Consider the following 24,394-nt stretch of genomic DNA (forward strand, 5'->3'; position numbering starts at 1 on the left):
TGTCTTAGAATTATACAAATCTCAATATATTACACATCATATATAGCACTGTAAGCCTCAAACTGTGACAAAAGTTAGACAACTAAGTTAGACATCTCTAAAATTCTCACAGAAATCAGAAGAGACCTACTTAGAGAGAAGCGTGGCTAAAAGTTATGTATTTCTGTACCTGATGAATCTGCTAGGTATTCATGAGAATTCAACATCCCCTTTCAGAAAAGTCATTGTAGCTCTAGATCAAGTGGTTAGAGGTCATACATTTTTCACGCAAATGCTACAGATTCTCACAACAAAAACAATTATATTCTGCTGTCAAGAGTTTCAAAAATGTTGCTTTTCAAAGCCAGCATCGCAAACAGTTCCTTTTGATTTCAAACAGTAAGGTCAGTTATAAATGTCAGCATTAAACAACTTCTCTCATTATAATTTGAGATGATTCACTCCTACATAACATTTTTTTCCAGCAGAATGTTGCAACTGTGTGTGACATTTGGAGTGTAATCATCAGAACTACCTCCTAGCGGGTAGACTACAATATGTAATGTCTTCATATATTTTTCCCTGTGCTGTTAGAAGACCTCTACTTCTTTAATATACACTATTCTTCCATCAGTAAAAAACAAGTACGTGATGTTCCAAATCCAAGGCCTTCCAAATTTTAGAAACACTGGGAAATAACTATGCTTCCTGCCCCAACCCCCTCCAGTTCTGCACTGGGAACAGCACGTGTCTTATGGAGAACACACGATGCACATTTGGCCAACAAATATTTCTGCCCTTCCTCCCCCATCCCCATTTTTTCCACACTGTTGAAGAAAAGAAAGAAACACAGCTGAAAGTTTTATTACTTACATCAGTAAAGAAATTCTGTAGACTAGATCGGTATCAAAGTGTGATGTCAGTTCACAAAAACATGCTCCTTCTCTGAGTCTCTCCGGAGACTAACACAGACACATTTACACAGCGTCACACATGTATGGAAGCAGCAGTGTCTGGTACCAAGAAACTTTCTTTTTACCATTTTCTAAAGGAAGTATAAAGCCTTACATAATGTTATTTGTACCGATGACAATTTCTATTTTGGATTGAAGCCAGAGCACAGTTAGAATAATTAGCTGTATAAAATAAAAGGATAAACTAACTTCAACACTGTTTGACTTGTAGCCAACAGCACTGCAAACATGTTATGTATCTACACTTTATGACATTTTAGTTGTCTCAAAATTCCAGTGATTTACAGCTGAAGAAGCCAGATCTTCCAAGTGTAATAAACACCTTTGACATCAACACCCAGCTTGAAACAATATCAACTGTGGAAATAACTGAAAAGATCATGAACTAAATGAAACAAAACAAACCCAACAGAAGTACTTACAAGTTCTAGTTTCTTAGCACTAACTCATAAATAATACTGTCACAACAAACATTTGTCAATTGCAATTTTATTCATCTATCCCAGTTTTTGTTTCTATTTTAGTTACTGTGTTAAGGTGTTTCCACAGTATTGTTAAATATGACACTGCAAGAACAGATCAGGAGGCAGCCCTAAGTTCTGCAGGTTATTTCTTCATCACATCTAATACAAATTTCAAGGAAAGGAAAAACTTTACATTCAGTATATGTACTTCTAGGCAATGTCTGCAATAAGCCGCCTGAAACTTTTTCATTGCTTTTCATGTATGCTCCAGCAACCACATATATTAGTCAATCTGAAACAAATATATTGTCATCTAATGTGTATTTGGGGGGGGGGTAAAAAAAAAAAAAAAAAAAAAAAAGGCAAAGTTTTCTGCTGTTCTAAGTATTTACAAAAGGATGTAACTTCCAAAAAAAAAATAAAATACACCAGTTGTTTATTTTACTGGCCAAAGTATTAAACACTAAACAAGACAAGCTTCTTATTTATACAATGGGAATGTCAATTTTCATGTACAATTACAAAAACATTCACTGTAAGGTGAAATACTGCAGTACTAAAACAAAACAATGTCACACAACAAACTGAAGAATACAAGAAAGTGTGGCACATTCATTTAAACTCAGGCTCTCAGTTGAAGACAAACATCTATAGACCAACGTAGCTATTCTGCTGCTTTAGTGAATATTAAGAAATGGACACATCTAGTCTGCTGTCGAAGTAGTAGAATTCTACAACTTAACCCTATCAACTATGTCTTCTTATCTCTTTTCATTAATTAACCAGCTATAAACCTGAATAACATTAGCTGCTTAAAAGTTATTTGTGCTTCAGTACAAGTCAAAAAAGGTATACCTAAACTTATCTCCAGGCAGACAGAAAAGTCTCCTAGAATTTTAGTGTTTGGTCTGTCACAAGGTCTTTCTATGTTCCTAACAAAAAGGGATCACTAGCTGCAGACACTTGGACAGTTGGGAATGACTATGCATTAGATCCTCACCTTGATTCTACACACACAATAATATGCTGCCTCTCAGATAATCACTGCCACTGAAGTGCTTTTGTCTGCTATTGCTTCTCCACATTTCTGCATAAGTAGTTTTAACTTTTTAATTGAAGTCTTAAGCTTACAAAAGTTGGTATCAAACAAGGTCACCAAACTGACTGAAGGTTAAAGGTTAAGTAATCTTGAACATGTTGTCCTTTTAGAATTTCTAACTAGAAAAATAATAGATACAAAAAGCTAGGAATTACACTGCTAGTTATATTTACATAATAATTTCCCTTTGTGCTTGCAAGTTACTGAAAGTACACATCCTTTGGTAGTATTCTCTAAGTCTCAAGTAACAAGTTCATGTGAAACGCATTTACACTCCTGATTTGCTTGATTCAGTGCAAAGGGTTCATACCATATTGTCTACAATGCCCTTACACAAGCACATCTCTTCCTCATAAGCAGTAACTACTGATGATGGCAACTTTTCAGTGAGTAGTTTTGTGCTTGCTTTTTAAAAGTACAAAAGGGATACAGAGTCAGTCATACTTGTTGCCTGAAAAGTGACTATTACAGCAGTTGGTAAGAACTGCCATAGACAAGTACTGCTACCATATGACTTTTGACCCAGTTTCAAAGCTACATATATAATCAAAAATGCATCTATACCTCAGACACATATAGGCATACAGAAGTATGAACACTGCAGTATATACTGACAAACATGACAAAAACCATCCATAACATCACACACTGACCAATGCCTTCCAGTTTTAACCTTGCATATAAGTACAGCTTTCTCATGACTCACATAAGAGTGTTTATATTCTAACAGTGCCATTCCAAAACTCTGTGCTCAAGCCATAAGGCTTCTCTTAAATAAAAAAAATACTTGCAGTTTTGCCTATGCCAAGAAGTACTGAAAAGCAGAATCTGGGAAAGAGGATCTATCTGTTCCCATGGTGTGCATTTGTAAAAAGCCAGATATCTTGGCCAGTGGCTGAACAATCAATGTTTGTAAATCTGGTAAAGCTGTAAACTTCACACAAAGCCATAAGCAATCAGGAGTATAAATAGAGTGAGTCAAAAGAGGAACGTAACAAGCTATTAGGAGCTGATGCAAAATAATTGAAACTGTAGTCTATTCACTATTACTGTCAAATGTGAGCTGAATAAGAATTTATGGGCTTGAGGTTTAAGAAAGTAATGTAGAGCACATTAAGGAGCTTACTGTACGGTACCAATATTGGCATACAACCCCATATTTCTTTTTTCATACTTGCTAATTCATGATATCAATCAGTTGACAAAGTTATACTAATACTAGGAGGTCGCTGCTGGTTAGGTTGCTTGCTTAAAAGAGGAAGGTCTGTTCTTTCTGTTCCATAGATCAGTTTTTCCTCCTGAAGACTGCAAGCTGAGAACCTATTTGCCTCTGTACCAGATACACCACCACGATTATTTGGAACTGTGACACCACTGACCTGTTCAAATGATTTACTAAATACAGTAGTGGTAGTTCTGGCCAAACTATGGCTACCAGGTTTAGGCAGGGACTGGCTGGTTGTCAGTGTCAGTCTCTTCAAGGAAACAAGTTCTAGATTCTCACTCATGGCTCTCTGAGTTTGTTTTCGTGACAAGTGTTCTCTGCAGGTTTCTCCTTCTTTTTCTTTTCCTCCAGCTTTGCTTCCTCCAGATCTTCGTTGGCTCTTCCCTAAAAGGTTCTTACTGCTTGTGTTGCCACTGTTAGATAAGGCAGACTGACTTGTGCTAGATGCAGCCCTAGAGTAAAACCCTTCATCAGTTTCAGATACTTCTATCAGTTCTTCTTCAATTCCTAGATCAGTATTACCTGCGTGGTAGGAAGGAAAAAAAAATTAACATTTGGCTTTCTCACTTTTACTGACTTTTATTACTAGGCTTTGATATTTACAAGCATGAAGCCATAAAGCAAAAGAACAGAGAATAGAAGACAAAACACTTACCTATTACATTTTGGAATTAAGATTCATTAGGATATAAAGCTACAGCAAATAATACTGCATCAACTAGATCAAAAAGCATGCCCACAACCTCAGTTTGTAGTGATTTTGAAAAAAATGCATTATTGTTAATTCATGCAGGAGATTAGAAACATATTAGAAGATACCACACAAAACTAAAACAAAAAAAAAAAAGTATAAATCTCATTTTGAGCAAGTGCTCCAATACATGATTTTGCAAAGCTGATTAATTATAAAGATCTGTGATCGATGTCCCAGAAAACCCAATATGGCACCTGCTCATTTTGCAACCCAAGAATGCCTTAGGACTGAAAGGTCACATTCTGCATCATAAGTCTGGTGGTATTAAGTTGGAAACTCAAGCACAACGGAACGTGAAATCTCCTGTATACCATGAAAAGTCCGATTTGGAATACCTTAGGTACACAGTGAGATAATTTTCACGTCCATTTTGATTGATTCTTCATACCATTGATCACTGGATCTGTAAATCCAGTAAATATGCTCAATACAATCAAAGAAGTGTCGAGTCTCACAGCATACAGCCTCCAGATTAAATGTGTCTACTTGTAAGTACGTCGTCATTGTCTGTGGCACAGACAAAGCTGTGTGCAATCCATGCATTTGTGTTATTACGCATGCAAATATATTAACTGCATACTTTAATTCTCCAAACATGCAGCAGTGATCCTTTCAATCAACAGCGGTACCTTAGAGTGCAGCTACAAGTGGTCTGCTAAAACTGGACTCTGCCAGTTGAGTTTATTCCATCATCCATCATTTTTCTTACAGATTTTTGCCTCCTGATTTCTGGCATGCCTTTGCTGTCAGTTCTAGGATCTGTAGCTGTTTCCTGTACTCCCTGTATATGCTGAACATCATTCTCTGCTAGTGTTCTGCTTTTTTCCCCATTCCCGGTTCTCTCTCCAGACACATTTGTGACACTAATCTCAGGTATGATAAAGTTGCCCAATTCAGTAGCATCATTACCATTCTCTGGTTGTTCTAGAATTAAAGATGGATAAGAAAAAAAAAACACACAAAAGATGTCTGAAACAAAACATGAAACAAAAAACCAACAGGAACAGATGACTAAAGCATTATGAATTAAAGCAGATGTTCACACGTCAAAGTCTTGTTAATCTGCAATATTAGTGAGTATGGAATTTTATTTCTAAATTCTGGCTTCAATCTTCTGACTATTGTCCTGCACCCACATACTGGGAAACCCCACACGCAGTATTCCAAAACTGAAATTTTATTTTAACCCGGGGAATCCTCCCCCGGCCCCCACACTGAGGACTCCTGGTGCAGGCAGTGTACTTCCAGTCACAGCGCGCTGCAGAGCTTGGATCCGTGCTGTTGTGCTGTCTGCACTCACCACAGAAAGGAAATAAGTCTCAGAGGCAGAAGGTTATTCTGGCAGGGATAGACATCGCTGTCCCCCTGTGGAAGAGCTAACACTGATTTTACCAGCAAAAGCTAATTGTTATGATTCTTCCTAATTAACTAGTCAACTATTAACAAAAGTATCCATCCAACAAGTGGTACTATGCAGTGGAAATGGCATTAATAATTGCTGCTACTAGCCACTACTTTCCTGATAGTAGGCATGAAACACAAGTTAAATGCTGTGTTACTCCCTTTAAGAGCACTTTTTGCAAACGTCTTCTGTCGTCAGTAACAAGGCCAGAACTGCAATTGGGCACCATGAACTGCAGCAGTTCTCCTACCACCAAATACAGCACTTTTTTTCTAAAAACACATGAGCAGAAAGTTAGTGAGAAAACCAACATTCTCATTGGCCTTACTGGACTCACTGCACAGGGGTGAGGCAGCTGTGCCTCTCCTACAGCAATTTTCAGACCCCATCCTTCCCCCCCCCCGTCAGTGCCACTACAGACACCTTATTTCACAGTACCACCTCTTCCCAGGATCCACAGATCTCCACACACACGAGCCAGAGACTTCACTGGCAGCTGGGAAACCAGGCAGAGGAGAGGGCAGAACAGAGCTCGCTGTCAGCCCCTTCTCCACCAAGGGCAGAAAAGCACTGATTAGCAGCCCCCAGCTCCAAAGAAAGGAGATTCAGAGTACATGAAGTCCTGGGCTCAGCACAGACTGGAGGAACAAGGAAGAATTTATTTCATGGATTTTGTGGTAATAGTGATATTTAATTATTGTTTAGCGGCATGCATTTCTAAATGCAATATCCTGTTGTGTATTAGCACTTTATCCATCATTGCTGGATTCCCACAGCTGTGTAACCACAATAAAAATTAGGAAAAAAAACTTTTACTCAAATAAAAATTTAAACTTAATTATTCTAAGTTCTATTAACTACTTTTAATGAAAGTTAATATACCTTTCTGAGCTTAACATTGAACTACAGGAGGAAATCAATGAAAAGAGGACGTGAGGTATATCAACTTCTATTATCGCTATCTCCCACAATATCTACAAGCCCTCTGGAAGGAATAAGGCTCCACAATCCAGGTCCCTTGTAGTAGCACCCCATCCTTATATCTTAAAATTTTTAAGAACACCTAGAACAAACCTTCAGCTTCAGAGTATTTGGTTTTGAAGATAATACTGCTTCAAGCTGGACAACTCTGTGGGTCTATCCTTTGAGAAAGAGATACTAATACCCAGTGCACAAGGCAATGTAGCAAAAGAGAAAAAGAAACGGCTGAATTTTGTACAGATTAAATAATTATGCCAGTTTGAAAGGCAATATAAATATGCTGTAGCATTTGAAGAAAAATACATTTGGAGTTGTTTCTGAATGCTAGGACTAGTACAACCAACCTTGATAAATGCATTTCATGATTATCAGCTGCTAAGGACTAACTTAAAAGATTTCGATCACAGTCTACGTTATTATTATAATTGCCTCCATCAGATTGCACAAACAAACTGCCCATTTGGATTGTAATTCAGTTTTAACCACCAGAAGCTCAAGCTGCATTTCCTGCACAACAATGTCAGCATTTTGAATTATTATCAAGCGTATAACTCCAAATTAACATACATTCCAGATCTCTCCCCCCCCCCCCAAAAAAAAAGTAGGAAAATTCTCTCCGCAGAGATTCAATGACTCAGTGTTTCTTTGTACACTACCTGAAAGTCAATTCTAGTCTTTATTGTCTAGTCAATATCTTTGTTTGTTATACATCTTACTAGCATCTGCTCAGTGATTCTTACTTAGTCTGTTACATCAGGGTATTTGTCTTACCTGCACAGAAGTTTTTTCCCCCCAACAGCCCTTTTATGGTTTGACATATTTTATATTACCAAGGAAAGTGTTGCTGATGTTTGCTTAATATTTTTGCCCTAGCTTTCACAAACAACCACTCATTTAAATGTTTGTGTACCTTATGAACTCTATGATTTTTCTGTTTTTCCTCTACATTTGAATGGAAACATAAATGCCACTCAGGATTTGTTTTTTAAAACACAAACACTAATGCATGAAAAAGTAATGCTAGATCAAGTCCTCTTTTTCAAGCTTTACAAATTTAGGGGCAATCCAATTCCATAGGATTAAGTAATTTGTTGTTAAGGGATGGCTAATATCAATGAAGTCTATAAATCCTATTAATTTGTGAGTAGACAGATCCATTTTGCAAATTACCTTTACATTTAGTACCTCTGTCAGAAGTCCAAATTGGCAATACCAGCTTGATTCAAAAAAACCATTAAGTTGACCTGTTTGCAAAACAGACTTCAATCTAGAGTTCTAACACTGACTAGCAAGAACTAGTGCCTTAAATTTTTGGTATTACATTGATTTTTTTTTCTAGTTTTTAAAAAACTATGTGCTTCTCAACCGGAAATATGATCAGGTGGTTTTTTTTTTTGTTGTTGTTGTTGTTTTTTTGTTTTTTGTTTTTTTTTTTTTTGTTTGTTTTGTTTTTTATATTTATTTTACTTTACACAAAAAGACAATGATTGAAAATTACTGCTCTCACTCCTCCAAAGGATGTTTTGCTTTATAAGGTCTTGTCCACATAATGTGCAAGATCATACCACATCTAGCTGTATCGTCCATTGTATAAGTCATTTCATATTGAAGCACAAAAATTAAATCCCTGAATATATTTTTCCTTGTCACTGTGGAAGAGAGAATAGTGGTCAAGAGGTACAAGGTTTGTTATCCTATAACTAACAACTCCAGTGCTCATTTTAATTCAAGCACCCATCTGTAAGCATAAGCTGATATCATCATTCTTTATGCCCACCCTAAGGATCTGTTCCACATCTTTCTCTTATCAAGGGTTGGGAAGCACTGAATTTTATTAGGAATTTTGAAATCCACAGAATATTCATTCTGACTTTAAAAGACTTCTTTTCCAGTTATACACAATTTATTTTTCAGCATTTTGTAATGAAATTTTTGACTAGGCTAACTGATGTACTACATGCTTGGAATGTATGCCACTTAAATCAAAATAATTGGTAAGTCAAAAATACTGTACGTTCATCTTTTGCCTTTAAACCAGTCTAATGTTTACACAGCCTTCAAATTTATAGCTATTGCCAAATTTGCTACACACGTTTTTGTCCCCGCCCGCCATCAGTATAACTGATTTTCTTCTTCTTCTTCATCAAATCCTGTACCACTGAGACAAACTTAAAGTTTTTCTGATAACCCAAATAAAATGTTGACAAGTGCTTGTTACTTAGATCCTCCAATCCTTATCCCTAAATATTGACTTGCTTCAGTCATACTAGCTAGATTATCACTGTTTATCTCAAATTGTCCTGCTTTATATGAAAACTCCACAAAACACTGCATTTCCCCTACATTTCTATGAATCCTACTGTTATTTCTCTTTCATCTGTTATCTGCTGCAGTGCACACTCGTCCCACCCACAGGTTCTTGAACTTCACCCAAGTATCACCCCTGTAAGAAGGCAGTATTTGTAAAAGCTTCCAGATTCTTGTAGGTGCTGAAAAAAATAGATTTACATCAGGATGGTTCCAGAGCAAATTGTGTAGTGGTTTTTGTATTTCATTGTTTCTATAAATGCAGGAGCAAGGGAATGTTTATTTTAATACACTTTCAATTCCTTTGAATGAGCGAACACTCAATATCCCTGATCTGTGTTCCCATCCACGTTGTACAAACATCAGAACCACTCAAAAATAATAGCTAGCGAAACTGCCAAGCTTCAGAGGGCATATCTGAGTTTAAAAGCTAAGCTATCAGTTTTCTGAGTCCTGGTCAATATTCCCTTCTTAAAAAAGGTAAGCCTGAATAAAGAAAACAAACAGTAAAGGCTAAAATGTTCCTTAGCAATCTTCAGATTTCAGTAATGGCGTGCTATGTGTGTAGTCCAGGGAAAGACGCTAATGCTTTATTCCTTAGCTTTACCTGACAGTTTTAAACAGTTTATAAATGAAATACTTTTATTTCCTTTAAATGAAAAGAACTTCAATTATTTTAACTTCCTTTAACTTCCTTCCTCCCCTCCAAAAGATTACACTATTGTTACCACTAATACCAACAGCTCAGAAAGCTGTCACTATTTTAAAGTCATCTTCTACCAGCATATTTATAAATAATTTCCAACACTTACCTCAAATACTCCTAGGTTCTTTTATGATACAGAACTCTGCAATATTTTTCTAACTGAACTGCCTAACTACTACAAAAGTTCACACAGTACATATTATACAGAATTCACTCTGATACTGCTTCAAAATCTTTATTGAACCTATTAAAAAGGCATTATCTACACTCACTCCCTTAGCTTTTCATCATAATTACAAGCCCAGCACAGGAAGCAATCTGAAGGTTTGATCACTGGTCCAGCAGCTCTTCTCTCAGCTGAAACTGGTAGAAGAAGTGGAATACAATGTTTGTCCTTTGGCAGTATACTCAGCACCATTTTTTTCTACTTCTCAGCACAGAAATGTGCATCACTTTGGGGAAGCCCTTATACTAGTTTGTCCAAAAAAATAGTAATTTATCCCTCTACCCTTAAATTTCATTTTTATTTGAATAATGTAAGACAGATGAGTTTTTGTGGCTTTTCTTCAGGTGTTACACACTACCCTTCAGAAGAGAACAGCCTCTTTAAATAATCAAAAACTTTGTACAGCAGTCCTTAAAAAAAAAGTTGTTTGTTTGGAAAAAATAGGATTGGGAGAATATACTTTCTGAACTACAATAAGACCATTTACCAGTTTAAAAATATCCTAACTGCCACTTCCTTAGCAGCAGCAGCAGAACAGCACCAAAGTCCAACCATGACATGTTTCATGTAGTACACAGCCAATCTTAGCATTGCTCCAGACCCACTTTAAAAATATGATTAAGTTTGTTCCTAGGAAGAATCTCATTTTAAAAAGAACGGATGTATAGCGTCAGCTCACTGAGGACATCTTAATTAATAATGAAGATTTGCAAAGACGAAATCCACAATACTACTTTAAACAAGTGTAAAAAGTTAAGAATTCATTGTAAAATGTGTTTCTTACCATGCCTTTTCCATCTATGCCCTCGGATAGACATACTAGTCACAGCATTTCTTGATATCCTGGATGAAGTAGGTGTAATTTCAACCTGAATGCACCTTGTGCCTTCTTTACTAGATTTCATGGCACCCTGAGGCAGTGAAGCTTTTATTGCATTAGCAACCTAGAGCGAGGAAATATGCAGTTAAGTTCTTAACACGAAGATCAACATTTTAGAGAAGACTTCTATCACATGGTTCTTATTACTCCATGTAGATCACTGTGTACAATTCCAGTTTAAGGTCAAATAAGTATGCTAGCATTTTGCACAGGTTATAAAGAATGCTGGTTGCAATTACCTCTTAGAATTATTTTATATTTAACACTTGTCACTATTTAAAACAAAGTCTCCAATTTAAAGATGTGGCTGTTACTTAACATGAACCTCAGAGTACTTCTGCACTATCATTAAGCTTTCAAGACTTGGAAGTGTTCTACTGAAAATAGCTTATTCCCTAGGGAAGATGATAAAATAACCAAGCGCAGCCACATAGACCACATGAGATTTAGGTTCCTGGCATAACATTCACTGGAAGGACTTATTAGGCTAATAATTCTACTCTAAAAATGTTGAAATATGTTACCTACCAACAGAGGTTCTGGATACAGTTCTAGCTGTGCTCTATACAAAATGTCATCCATAGCTTTACGAGCCAGATCCCATTCTCCATTATAACTGCAAAGGTAAATATATTCAGAATAATAAGCATCTGTATCAATGGATGAACCTTCTTGATCATGACCTTCAAGAATATAGTATTCCTTGAAGGTTCAATTCAGAGGAATTAACCGTGTTTATTAATTGTGGAATTAATTAACTGTGGAATTAATTGTGTTTATTACCAGTAAGTCTGCTACTTATAGAAATTGTTCTGAATTATTATGTATGGAGACACTAGGTTTTTTTTCCATTAACCACCCTGAGCAGTTTAGAAGTGACATAACTAGTTATTGATCAGCCAGTCATGAAATATTTTGAAATTCAAACAGGATGGTTTTAATATTGCTCCATGTTTTTTGATTACTTCTGTGTTACTAGCCTCTGATTATTTCAATTAATACGAGAGCTTTAAGCATCAACATGACTATCAAAAAGGTGGACAGCATTCAGCATTTCAGAGAAAGAATGGTAGAAGACTTTTTTGCTTAACTAGATTGATGTCAGAAGTAAGCATGTAGAAATTTGGACAGCAGACAAAATTTGGAAAAAGGTTTTTGGGCATTTTTTCACATCACCAGTTATAACTCCCAAGTGCTAGTCCAGTCCTCTTTCCTCATTATTACACAGGTACTATCATTTGACTAGTTGGTGAACTAGTTCTGCTCCTGAAGACTTCATTGTTACATCTACCCATTAGAAAATAAAATATTTCAAAGGTAGCTTGCCTAAGTGAATGTACAAATTAAGCTGTTATTTATTTTGTACACATATTAAAAAAAAAAAAAAAAAGCAAACAAACAAGAACACTTACAAGGCATAATAAATCCCTGTTAGCATCTGCACCATGAATTCAGATGAAACTGGAATCCTGCAGTTTACTCCCTTGTACTTTCTCACTTGTTGGCGAGGATATCCACAGACACAAATTCTAAAGAAATCATGCATTTTCATTAGTAGATAATGTAGAATACCTTTGTACAGAACACTACCAAGTCAAGTGTTTAGTAGATTTTTTAACTGCAAAAGACCCCAGAAAAGTGCTCATCAACAACAGTGTTCTGAAGCGGACTATTTTTTATTATGGAAGAAGGGTATGCCCTCTACTGGCAGAGTTCAAATCCTTCAAAGCAGAGATACTCCAGACAACGTTACATTTATACCATAGCTGAACATGGGAAAAAACAGCCATTAGAAGTCATTCTCAATTCAAAGCATTTACTGCAGAACAGAAAAAATAAACTAACAGTATTTAAAGAAATAGAGCATCATAGAAACTATTAGAAACTATAAAAGACAGAAGCAAGTGTAATTCTATAAAATATCAAAGTTACACGCAGATTTTTCAAGCAGAGACCAGAAGCATCACGCGCATGAAACCAATCTAAAATCCAGTAGAAGTCAGCATTTGAATTAGTCACAGATCAGATCCAAATTCCACATCAGATTCTGTAGACAAAAGATTTTGAAAAACAAAGATATGGGGTGGTTAAATATTCAATTTATTGACTGCTACTGGACTTCTCGAACCACCTTTAATGACATTCATCAGTATTTTCTTCTTCATAGCACAAACATAGCACAAGTTTATTCTTAGAAACCTTCAATTCTTCAGCTTCAATACAGATTTAAGACCATGAGCTAGTTACTGACATTAATTAGGTTGAATAACCCACCCCAAAAAATCCCATCCATTCTCTTCCTCTTTATCCCCCAGTAGAGGTTACTATTATACAAGATGGGCAACACTTTAGTTCCAGATATTCCATAACTTCTATCAATGGTTTGGCTCAGAGATAATTTATCACATTTAACTGAAGTAATAAACGTATCAGTATTGTCTAAAGCCTGGAGGATGGAGGCAGGGAAAAATTAGCATCCAGTTTAAAGTAAAGCATAAAAAACATCTAACATAAACAAAAACATCTAACAAAATAACAAAAACATCTAACATTACATAAAAAACATCTAACCAGGTCGTTTTTATGCCAGTAATATATATAATTATGCATTTATCAGATGCTACAGCATAGGGATAAGTCAAGTACTTAGGGGGGAAAACAGTGAACTCACAGTAGCAACGTAATCAGTTAACGATGACAATGATACAGAAAAGACCCTCTTAATACAGCCATTTCTTTAATGCCAGTATTGATCAGTTTCAAAAAGCCCTACTCTGTCCTGAGTTACTTCCTGTAAAAAAGGCTAGAATGAAATCAGCAGAACTGCTTCACTGTATGTCTCAGTAAGATAATCTTCTTATGAAGACAGACTTAGTTGATTTCTGCATTTCTCTTGGGTTTTCTGGGTTAACATCAGTATTCTAATTTCCTTAATACAATGTCCGCTTTGGAAATTCTAGAGAGAGAAATGTTCAATACCAGCACTTCCTCTTTGAATAAAGAAAGAGGAAAAATGGACACCAATAAAAGCTGAGGTTTTATTTTGGTTTTGAAGTAACAACAGATTTTGGAAATACCCCCAGTATCTGTAAGAATAAGCATATTTCTAGTTTCAAGATCTACTATAACTTCAAAGAAGTTTCGGTTTGCTAAATATACTTAGTAAGCATGTAATGCAAAGTTTACCAAGATTTTAGAAGACCCTTCTGATTTTACTTAGTTAAAACACTTACAACTACTTTAATTGAAAAGAATGTCCTTGATTTGACTTCTTTCTCCATTTTACAGCACTGCATGTAAACCAGGTCATTGCTTCTCCCATCTCAACCCATAGCTAGATAAGAGTAACTTAAACACAAGTAATGCAGCAATAAATACTTACAAAAAAAAAAAAAAAAAAGTCAAGTTTACAAGCAACTTTTGGTAGCCTGAAGATTTTTTTATTTTTTATTTTTTTAGAATTCAAACTTGTTGCATTTCAAGTTGGCAATGCCATTTCAAGTATAATTAGCCTACAGAAATTACCTTGAACAAATTTGACACAATGACTGAAGAGAAACTGCAGGCATGTAGCTTAAGGCAGCATTGTAGCAGAGCAGAAGGAAAGTTAACACTTCAAACCTGGAATTTACAGGAAACAGAGAGTATGTTACCACTTTTACTTTGAAAAAAAATAAAACAGTTTTGCACAGAAATTTGCAAGAGTTATTTGAACAACCTCAACGTAATTCAATAAAATCATTGACCAATGATTATCTTGGGTCTGCAAGTTTTTCCTCTTCACGTGGAAAAACTCCTAGTCTTTCTGCATCTATATTTACATTTTAAAAAAACAAACACACAAAAAGTAACACAGCACACACCTCTATACCTTCTGAATATATGAAAAAACCTTAAGATTCATTACTGATTCTCAAGCAAAATCCTATTATACAATTTTACCTGTTCTGTGCTGTTAACATCTCCCTCTGAGGATGAGGTCCACTGTATACAACCCTGGATAAACCATGCTGGGATAAAGCTCCTTCAGTAAGAGCCATGGAGCCAATGCTGGAAGGCTAAAAGAAAAAAGATCATTCAAAATACATCCACCTGAAGCCTCGCTACAATGCAAGAAAAAACAGACAACAGGACAGCATCACTAAATTTGTACATAAATTCCAACAGGCTTAAGATTATCTGTCTGCCTAGCTGTCTTAGATTTAAGAAATCATTTTTTAAATAGATAAGGTACAAGATTTCAGAACAGGTAAAAATATATTTGGAGCATGCATACTATGGAGTTATGACTACTAAAACTTGAAAAGGTCTCAGAGGCCAGTTAGTAGTAATCAGAAGACCAAAAAATATGTTACTACGTCATGCTAGGTCAAGTGTTAAAGATCATTTTCATTTTTATTCTTAAACAGGCACCAAAAATCATACTGCTTTTCACAATCAGTGACAAGTTTGTGTTGTAGGTGTTACTTACTTCATGATATACTGAAGGTTTGGATAAAGACGGAATCGTGAAACTCAGCACTTTGCTATGTCCCTCTTTATCGACTATCTCCTGAAAAAGTCAGAAGACACCAGTGGTTATACTGTACTACAGAAACCAGACATTCAAAAATGTTAAGTGCTGAAGTGGGGTGAGTGGACAAAGAAAACAAAATGAATGGTTATAAGAACAGAGAGTGGATACTATAACAATTCAAGTTACAGGCTAGGAGTTATCTCTTTATTTACTTTCTATCACAGAACATTTGTCTTGCTTCTGAATACTATTCAAATGACTTATCAAAGGGCATGTGCTATGATAGGCCACCTTAAAAACTTAATCTGGAAAGCTCAGTAAGTTTAAAGCATGGTGTTGTTTTTTTGTTTTTTTGTTTGTTGTTGTTTTGTTTGTTTGTTTGTTTTTGTTTGGTTGGTTGTTTTTTTGGTTGCTTCGTTTGTTTGCTTTGGGGGGGGAGACGGATGTTTAATTACACACTATTTCCTAGTTGTGAAGGTTAACAATTATGTTTGGAAAACTACTTACCCATCAAATAATGACTCTACAAGTCATTTTGGAAACATCATACTTCTAAAAGGATTGCAGCCTCATATGGCTTGACATAGTAGCAGACATCAAAATATTTGCAAAAGCTCAACCTTGACACTTATTTACAAAGATAGTTAAAATATGCCACCTAGGAAAACAGAAATATGGATGCAAAGATCTTTGAGAAGATACCACTATGGCAGTATCTTGGAAGGTGTGTTGCAAACTTCTCATTCCTGTTAATTAGCATAAGACTAATGGGTAATGCAAAAAAAAACAAGGCGCCCACATATTACAGAAGAGCACCGAAGTACTCTCAGTCAAAACCTTCAGAAATAACTACTGAAGCAGATCTGACCAAAACCACACAATAAAATTAATGTGTTTTTGTTTGTTTGTTTGTTTGTTTTATCATAGAAACAAATTTCACATATCAAAAGGTAGAAATTAGAGAGGAGCTTCAGTAAAATCTCTAACACAGACCAAATGCATTTTGCCCTTAACAACTAGCGTACGGTGCTCTTAAAGGTTCCCCCATAAATTTGTTTTTCATTGGACTATTTTAACATCAAACAATAACTCTTCATGGAGAATATAAAAAAAGATGTCAAGGTTATTACAGAAATGAAAGATGACCTTTATGTTCTCAGAACTGAACAAACTGTTCAACAATCAAGTCCTAAGAATTTGTTGAAAGTGACTTTTTTGTAATCTCTATTCAAGACAGTTAGAATACCACAGAAAATACGTGCAACCACTTCAAAAGCAGTGCCTCTAAAAGCTCTCAAGCAGAACATAAAGTTTAATCACTGTACCAAGAATTAATGAAAACAAAGTAAATAAATAACAAGGAATTCTTTGGCTCCTTCAGCCATTAGAGTTCATCACACTTTCCAAAAACCACAAAAAGAGCAGAAATAAATATTCACCAAGATAAAAGAATCTAAGTTCATGTTGGTGATTTCAGACTGGGACATCAATTTGAAGAGACAAATTTGAAATAATCACTTATTTTCAGTTCTGAAACAAAACTGTTTCTTATTCCCCGTTAAGTACTCCGTAGTATCCTCCCTCAAAAGCACACTAATATTTTTAGGCCTGAAAAAATATGTGCAAATACAAACCAAGTTGTAAACTCCTAGGAGAAGGGCCTCTATGCATCCACTGCTCTGCAGATCTCTGCTGGCTGAGACAGCAAGGTAGCACCACATCAGTTCCGGTAGAAACTGCAGCGTGAATCGCAGCAATTGTTCTTCACCGCTGCGATAGAACTCGAAGAGCTGATGGCAGACTGGCTCCAGAAGCTGAAGTAATAATTAGGTTACAATTGTTAATGAGTAAAACATCATAGAAACCACAAATTCATGTGGAAAGAAACTGATCAGTCCTTTGGTCAAAACTCTAAGGTGATAAATGTTAGGCTGTAGCTATCAGTGAGTGACCAGAGCAGGAGGTGCCCAAGTCATTTTGCACACTTTCTGTCTCTGACACTTTCAGGTGATAGAAGTAGTCTTCCATCCCCTCAGAAGTAGTAGTTCCAACAGCTCCTTTCTTTCATTTTTAGCCCACTTCCTCTAGCCTCACAGGCATAAACAGAGGGTACTCATTATCACTGCATCTCATACCATAACCTCAATACAGATGATATACATGAAGAGTACCTGAACAAAACATCTTGCTGTTCTAGAGCTCTCACAGTGTACACACAAAATGCTGAAAGATTTTACTCTGCAAGTGAGAAAAGCTGCAAGACGTTCATGCATAAAGTATTGCAACAACCTAGTACACTGCACTTTCAATCTTTCCACTCTCGTTAAACTCTTCCAGAAACTTCAATGTATAGGTTTGGAACAGAACTAGGAAGCCTCAAGAGTAATTTTCTCTTTTTCCCTTTTTTTTTTTTTTAAACAAGATTGGTTAAGCTTCCAGAAATTGAAGTAATAGATTGAACTGGAAGTAGTACACTGAGCAAGAACAGTTAAATATTTGAAGTAATTAAGCGATCAACTTATGCTGCTTTTCCAAATGTAATGCTCATTCTTCTGCTATGACCTACCTCTGCTAGAGAACAAAACATAGTGTGAACCATGCGTCCCTGTATGGAGGTTACACTTTGGTCATGACAGTAAGAGATTTCCTAAATCAACTGGTAAACATTGTCTACACTAGCAGGCACTTTTAAAAGCTAGCTGAACTGGATACTGAAACTTCAAACAAGCAAAAAAAATGAAAAGCACGATCTCAGAAATTCTTTTTGACTGCAAACACAGCAAATTGCAGACAAAAATTTGGAACTGTTAGAGGATTTCTTCCTTACATTCCTCAAAACGTCGCTAAAAAGGGGTCAGGAAGAGAGGGGGCAAAAAAGGATGTTTAGTTAAATATTCTAAGTCATGCATTTGCAAACAATAAATAGGAGGACATTGTCATCTGAGGTACTACTCTTAGAAAAAGAATCATGATAGTCAGTGGATTTGCATTAAAAAACTTTACAAAATGAAATCTGAGATTCCTGCTATTTAGAATTCATTTCATCAACCGCAGCTCTAGTATATAAAAAAAGCATTACAAGAAATGTGACATTCTCCAATTGCAAATCTCTAAGACAGGATTCAAATGCAACATACCTAAAGGATTAGTTTTGCTGCCTTGGTTCCTTACCTCCAAGATTTAACATCTTAATGGTTCATCTACATGACTCCCAGAAATAGACTCTAAGTTTATTTCAAAGCCAGGAATGTGAAAGATAGTAATAAATTGAAACGTGTGACTCAAAGTCCCCTAAAGTTTCAACCTGAATATGATGGAATCCAAACCAAAGAGTATTTTAGAGACTGCACTGAGAAAAAGATACTGTAATAATAGAATTGCCACTGCACTTCAGTTCAGAAAGCAAAGTATTATGCAATACCTTAATGAAAATCCTTAAGAACTGGGATATAAATACATACTTCATTGCTAGTAACATGCATATAATGTTTTGCATTTGATTTATTAATTTCCTTCAAAAAATTTTGAAAACCTACAGAGAAGACAAAAAAGCATATCAAGCTAAACTACCAGTTAGTTTTCAAAGCAGACTATCAAAGATACTTCTAGAAAACTTTATCAGCAGAAGTGTTTTACATCTTCAGCTTACATATTTCACACAATTTGCATGCTTCTTTTAATGAAATACCAGTTCAGAGTGATGTGCTTGAACTTTAGAAGGCACAAGAATAGCTATGACAGGTATCCATGTTCACATCATTATCTCAGTTGAGACAGCTTTATATCAGCGCTTTTAAATGCGTAATCAGTACAAAAACAGATTTTCCTCCTTAAAATGCCACCACATGCTAAAACCTAATATCAAAACACACTGATGAGTTGTTGCTGCTTCAAGATAATGTTTTATACTAAACCAGTTCTAAAGGGTATGAAAACTAGAATGATTTTTTTTTCATGCTGGAACACAAGAATGTTCAAGCAATTTTATCCTTCCTTCTTCAGTGCTGCAACCAGACACGTTGGGCACTTCAAACACTTTCTATTTCCTGATGTAAAGACCTGAATGTCTATTATCAGCAGCAATAGTGCTTTAGGTACAAGGCAAAAAAATCCAGAATTTGTGAAGAAATAAACCTCTTCAGAAAGAGAAAAAAGAATTGCCATTGGACTTTTGAGTATCTGCTCAATTAAGAGTCCTTTAAACTTTAACATCTACTGAAGACTCTCCTTTTATTGAATTACAATTTCCCCTACTAATAAAGCCATTATTAACTTTCCATAAAGTGCCAGGTAGCTGGAGAATTGTACAAATAAAGATTTTAGGAGTGTTCTCTCAAGTCAGAACATGTACATGTCAGCACTGGCTTTCCATTTCAAGTTTCACTACCAGGAAAATCTTCAATAACTTGCCCCTGGAATTATCCCAACAATCTTTTTGAGCAGAATTTTCACAGCCTTGGCGACCCTGCTGCATGCATACAATGGCAAACCTGGTGATAGCCAGTAGTAGTAATAAATCAAAGAACACGTGAAAAGTATCAATAGGGAGACTCATCAGATTAAGTTGCATGTTAATACACACTTTGAAGACCAGACGAGCTTGACTCAGTATTTGGAATGACTCAGAATGCCCTCCTGAGCAGCAAAGAAAAGTCAAGTGAGATGTTTTCTCTGTTGTACAACCTGGATTTCTCAATCAGCATACTCTCTAAAAATGTACCTATACCAGGAAGTCTCTTACCCTCTGCCCACTATTGGCATCATCTCAAACTTTGGAGAGGTGCATTATGCTGGGTCTTTCCAGAACAGGAATTAAGGACTCGGTGCAGTTTTAAAATACACAAAGGTGTGTTGGATAGTAGGAAGCGAGACAATACAATTACCAGGACACAGATAGCACCAGCTCAGCATGTTTTGATCTCACTTAGGCACTGCAAAATAACTGCAGGCACAGTATATGAACCATTCCTTACACAGATACAGAGCAAACCTGCCCCTTTCCACCCCAAAATTTTTTAGGAATTGGCAGATTGTTGTTTTAAATGCTTGTAAATATATGTATTTATACAGTGGACGTACATTTGCCGAAGTGATGGCAAAAAAGCTGTAAGACACAAGCAATTACATAAAAGGAATGCAAACCTAACATTGGTCTCTTGGCTTATAAAAGACAAGCTTCTGATAGCTTGATAGCTATAGATTCACACTCAAATTATTTTGAAATGCAAAAATAATTCAGTCAGTCTCAAACATCTTTTCAATTCCTAAATTTATTTCTCAGTTCTATACACAGGTCCTGACCACCCTGAGTATGATCCACAAGCTTAGTTATGATCAGCAGTTTGCAAAACTTAGGAATTGTTTCCATGGTATTATGTCATTGCTAAGAACATGTCTCAATAACATTAAAAGGAAAACATATTGATGAAGACTCTTCATGAAGTTCACATAGTGAGAATTAACTATTTCACACAGTTAGAACATAGTTAACCAGCATGCAATATTTACTTTGCTGGCATTCTACGAAACACTTCGTGTGAGCAAGACCTGATATACTCACTTCACTCTGTGGCTCCTGAATTACTTTGTAAAGAGATGAAATCAGAGCAGTCTTGTCTTTCAAGTTTGTCGCATAGCTGGATATGGATGCTTCTGGCAGGGTCTGCAAAAAAAAAAAAAAAAAGTATATTATAACTACTAGAAAAAAAGCAATTTTTATCATTAAAATGTAACAGCTATTTCAACAATTTTCCATTACAAGTTACTATTCATCAGAGTTTACAGTAAACTAGATTCTGTTTCATAAGGAAATCCAAACAATAGAAAACATCATTTTTTCATGACAGCAGAGTTGCCAGAAGACACCACGTTTTTTCATTTTGCAGACAGTTTCATTGAGAAACTAATGACATCGGAATGGAAATAGATAAAAAATGAGAGTTTCAGAAGTGCCATGTCATTGAAAATACATAATATACTGATGAAGCCAGGAAAAAAAAAATATCACAATTCACTTCCCACTCTTTTTGCTAGTGTCAGTGACAACACATACCCACTATGAAATTTAAATACTGGGAAACTTTGCAGTTTGCAGACCCACACTTAATGACAGTACACAGACAGTGAATTAATATTACAGGATACATTACTACCTGAAAGAACACAAATTCAGGTTGGCAAGAATAGCTCTTCTTTAACATAAGCAGGATTTCTGGTAGCAGAGATTCAAAGTCTAATCTCTTTAACAACTCTCTGGAAGCTGTACATTTAAACTTACTATTCATAGCTCTTACTTCACTGCAGTGTTTCAGAGGAGATTGTACTCCATTACACAGATAGGAAAACAAAAAGTGATTCCTAGAGTATGTAAGCAGATCAGGAAAAAATAAAACCTATGGTAAAGTAAGTCCCTGTCCATACTCGCATCAACCGGACCACAATGCATGTCTCATCCCAAACACTACAAATATCAGGAGAAACAAAGAGTGGAACAGAAGGCCAGTATCAAAGTTTGGAAAGAAATCCAGCAGGCTACCAGAATTTTCACAAATGACAACTAACAGAATTTCTGGGGTTTAGGTTTTTTATGCATAACTTTCAATTCTGGTGTATAAAAACTTTCAGTTATTCAGTAACAAGACCATTGAACAGAATGCTGAGGACTCACGAGACATTTCAACAGTAGCTTGACACAACCAAAAAGTTCCTGAGACAAACGCTAAGAGAGAAATAAGGTTGGTCTATAATCTACATGGATCCATAACAAAGGTATTTTCCCCTACAGCTACACAACATACTTAGTGTCTTCAGTATCAGTATCTTACAGATATACACATAGCACTTGAATCTTCCAGTCAAGGTGTTTCAAGAACACAGTTTGACCATGATCACAAGGGTTTAGGTATGCTAGGGTTACAATCTTAAGCTTTTATTTTTATCAATGAAGTTTTCAAAGGTATTCAATCAATGTTAAACTTTTTGGGTGTTTGCAGGACAGCGTCCTAACATTAAGGCTGAGAGTACAACTTAATAAAACAGTGCTGTATGGCTCATCCTCTTTTAAAGGTTGGGGCCATTGACTGTGCCCCAAAAAAATTTACCACATTTCAAGACAGAAAATAGTGAATTCAGAAGGGTGTCAGAGAGATGGCGTTTTAATTTGCAACATGTCTTCAAACCACATAAGCAACATTTACATGCTGATATCAAGTTTCTTCCTAAGTAACAGAAGATTGTGGCTTCAGAACAACAGAAAATAAAGCAGCTTCCTTGGAGCCAGCTTATCTATCTGCATTTGCAGTTACCAGATAGTGGCCCAATCAAGTTATGCATGAGGAAGTAGTAAAACAATAGTTCCTTTCTTCAAAGTTGTCTTTATTGTTGCTAGAGCAAAAACTCTATAAATAATCAACAATGAAATAAATAAATCAATCAATAAAATACTCATGTACCCAAGTGTTTTTCCCATGGCAAAGGCAGGCAGAGATGACCGGTGATGCCTGCTCTCTGCTTTGAGATATTCTCTTCCATAGGTTTTGCCCCACTTAGAGCCAGACCTGATCTAACATACTGACAGTGTGACAGCAGAGGAATGCAACCTTCACGGAATAGACCTGGATATCTGATCATAAATGAGTTCTTTGAATGGAAAAAATTATAGTGATCAAAACTACAGGATGTACCAGTAGTGCAGCAAGTTCAACAAATGAACAGCAACTATCACACTATTGAATTTGTAATGATAAAACTTAAAGAAGGCACTCCAGAGACAATAGGTGTTAATTACTCCATACAGTCCGTAAAAAGGTAAACCACACAGGAAAAAAATGGAAATACTGAGATTTGGGGTACAACTTTATAGCTTGTAGTTCTTAATTTTTTGCCACAGCTCACAATTATTTTCACTGCTCTGTATCCGGAAGTATGTCATCCCAAAAAGGACAAGGGAAAAAAAAAAATCTTTCCAACAGACGTTTGTATACATCAGATTACCTCAGCAAAATCCAAGGTTAGTGGGTGTCTTTATTTTCTGCAGCAATCAGGCACTGGCGCATACTGCTCCAGCAGCAGTTCAGATACTAGTGGCTAAATATCTTACAGTGTATTACCTTGAACTCCGATAACCACTCCTCCACAATCCCAGTATCCACAGCTAACATCTTCCAGCATCCGTTCCAAAACCTTCAGCCTGAAAGAGCAAGCAAACAGTTTGTAAAAAACCATGCAGTTGCTGCATTAAACAGATGATGAAAATTAAGTTCCTGGGAATATTTAAAGCATCTTACCATGCTTTTACTCATTAACATTTCACATGCTGACATTATTTTGAACTTTCATTCTACCTCACTTGCGCAAGCTGCTGGAAGCATTAAGCATGGGAGCCTTCGCATACAGCAGTTTAATAAATTCCAAATATGTATTGCGTGGGAAGCTCAGTAAGTCAAAGATTTGCAGAACTGGCATTTTGAAAACAGAAAATATTACCTTCTCATTTCTATTTATTTTTCAGCTTACAGAATTCAAGAGAAAACTGTACAAACTCACTGAAGAGAAACGACTATTTAGGTTTTTCCTTGACAACTGCTATTCCTAACCTGGAAAAGGACACTGAAAGACTGATGGAGAATTTTCAATCCTCCCCCTCACCACAGCTGCAAGACAATGAGTCTGCAGCCTCAGCACGTAGCCTGAGATGGACTCCCCTCCCTAACTTCCCACACAGGCTCAGACAGAGCAAGATCAGTGGTACTGGGACAAACACAAAAGATGCAGAACGGCCTTGGAAACTCACTTCTGATTTCCCTGAAGCTTTTAGGAAACATTTTAAAACAGCTGTTCTTTGAAATGGCTTATTCTGAAACTAAGAGCAACATACCACTAA

General features: G+C 36.1%; 1 protein-coding gene across 3 annotated transcripts; it reads right to left on the reverse strand.

Annotated features, from left to right (window-relative positions):
• HYCC1 (hyccin PI4KA lipid kinase complex subunit 1) lies at positions 1 to 23,696 on the reverse strand. 3 transcript variants are annotated; one of them, XM_084306657.1, is made up of 11 exons: positions 23,622 to 23,696; positions 21,074 to 21,175; positions 17,148 to 17,327; positions 15,469 to 15,549; positions 14,940 to 15,055; positions 14,523 to 14,618; positions 12,410 to 12,526; positions 11,526 to 11,613; positions 10,902 to 11,061; positions 5,125 to 5,419; positions 4,172 to 4,263 (listed from the first exon to the last, which is right to left on the reverse strand). In XM_084306657.1, exons 1-10 carry the CDS (start codon positions 23,670 to 23,672, stop codon positions 5,151 to 5,153), a joined length of 1,260 nt encoding a protein of 419 aa, XP_084162783.1. In that variant the 5' UTR covers positions 23,673 to 23,696; the 3' UTR covers positions 4,172 to 4,263; positions 5,125 to 5,150. The 3 variants fall into 3 exon arrangements, with proteins under 3 accessions (XP_084162781.1, XP_084162782.1, XP_084162783.1); XM_084306655.1 differs by lacking the exon at positions 5,125 to 5,419 and having other exon boundaries at positions 1 to 4,263; XM_084306656.1 differs by having other exon boundaries at positions 4,153 to 5,419.
• Between the last annotated feature and the right edge of the window lie 698 nt (positions 23,697 to 24,394).

Source organism: Netta rufina (assembly GCF_964035555.1).
Source record: "Netta rufina genome assembly, chromosome: 2".
Taxonomy (NCBI): Eukaryota; Metazoa; Chordata; class Aves; order Anseriformes; family Anatidae; genus Netta; species Netta rufina.

Coding starts and splice junctions, on each gene's coding strand:
- HYCC1 (XM_084306655.1), bottom strand. CDS start 23,672: ATGTTAGCTGTGGATACTGGGATTGTGGAGGAGTGGTTATCGGAGTTC. Junction 21,176..23,621: donor AGTGGTTATCGGAGTTCAAG/GTAATACACTGT, acceptor TTTTTTTTGCAG/ACCCTGCCAGAAGCATCCAT. Junction 11,614..12,409: donor ACAGGGATTTATTATGCCTT/GTAAGTGTTCTT, acceptor TTACCTTTGCAG/TTATAATGGAGAATGGGATC.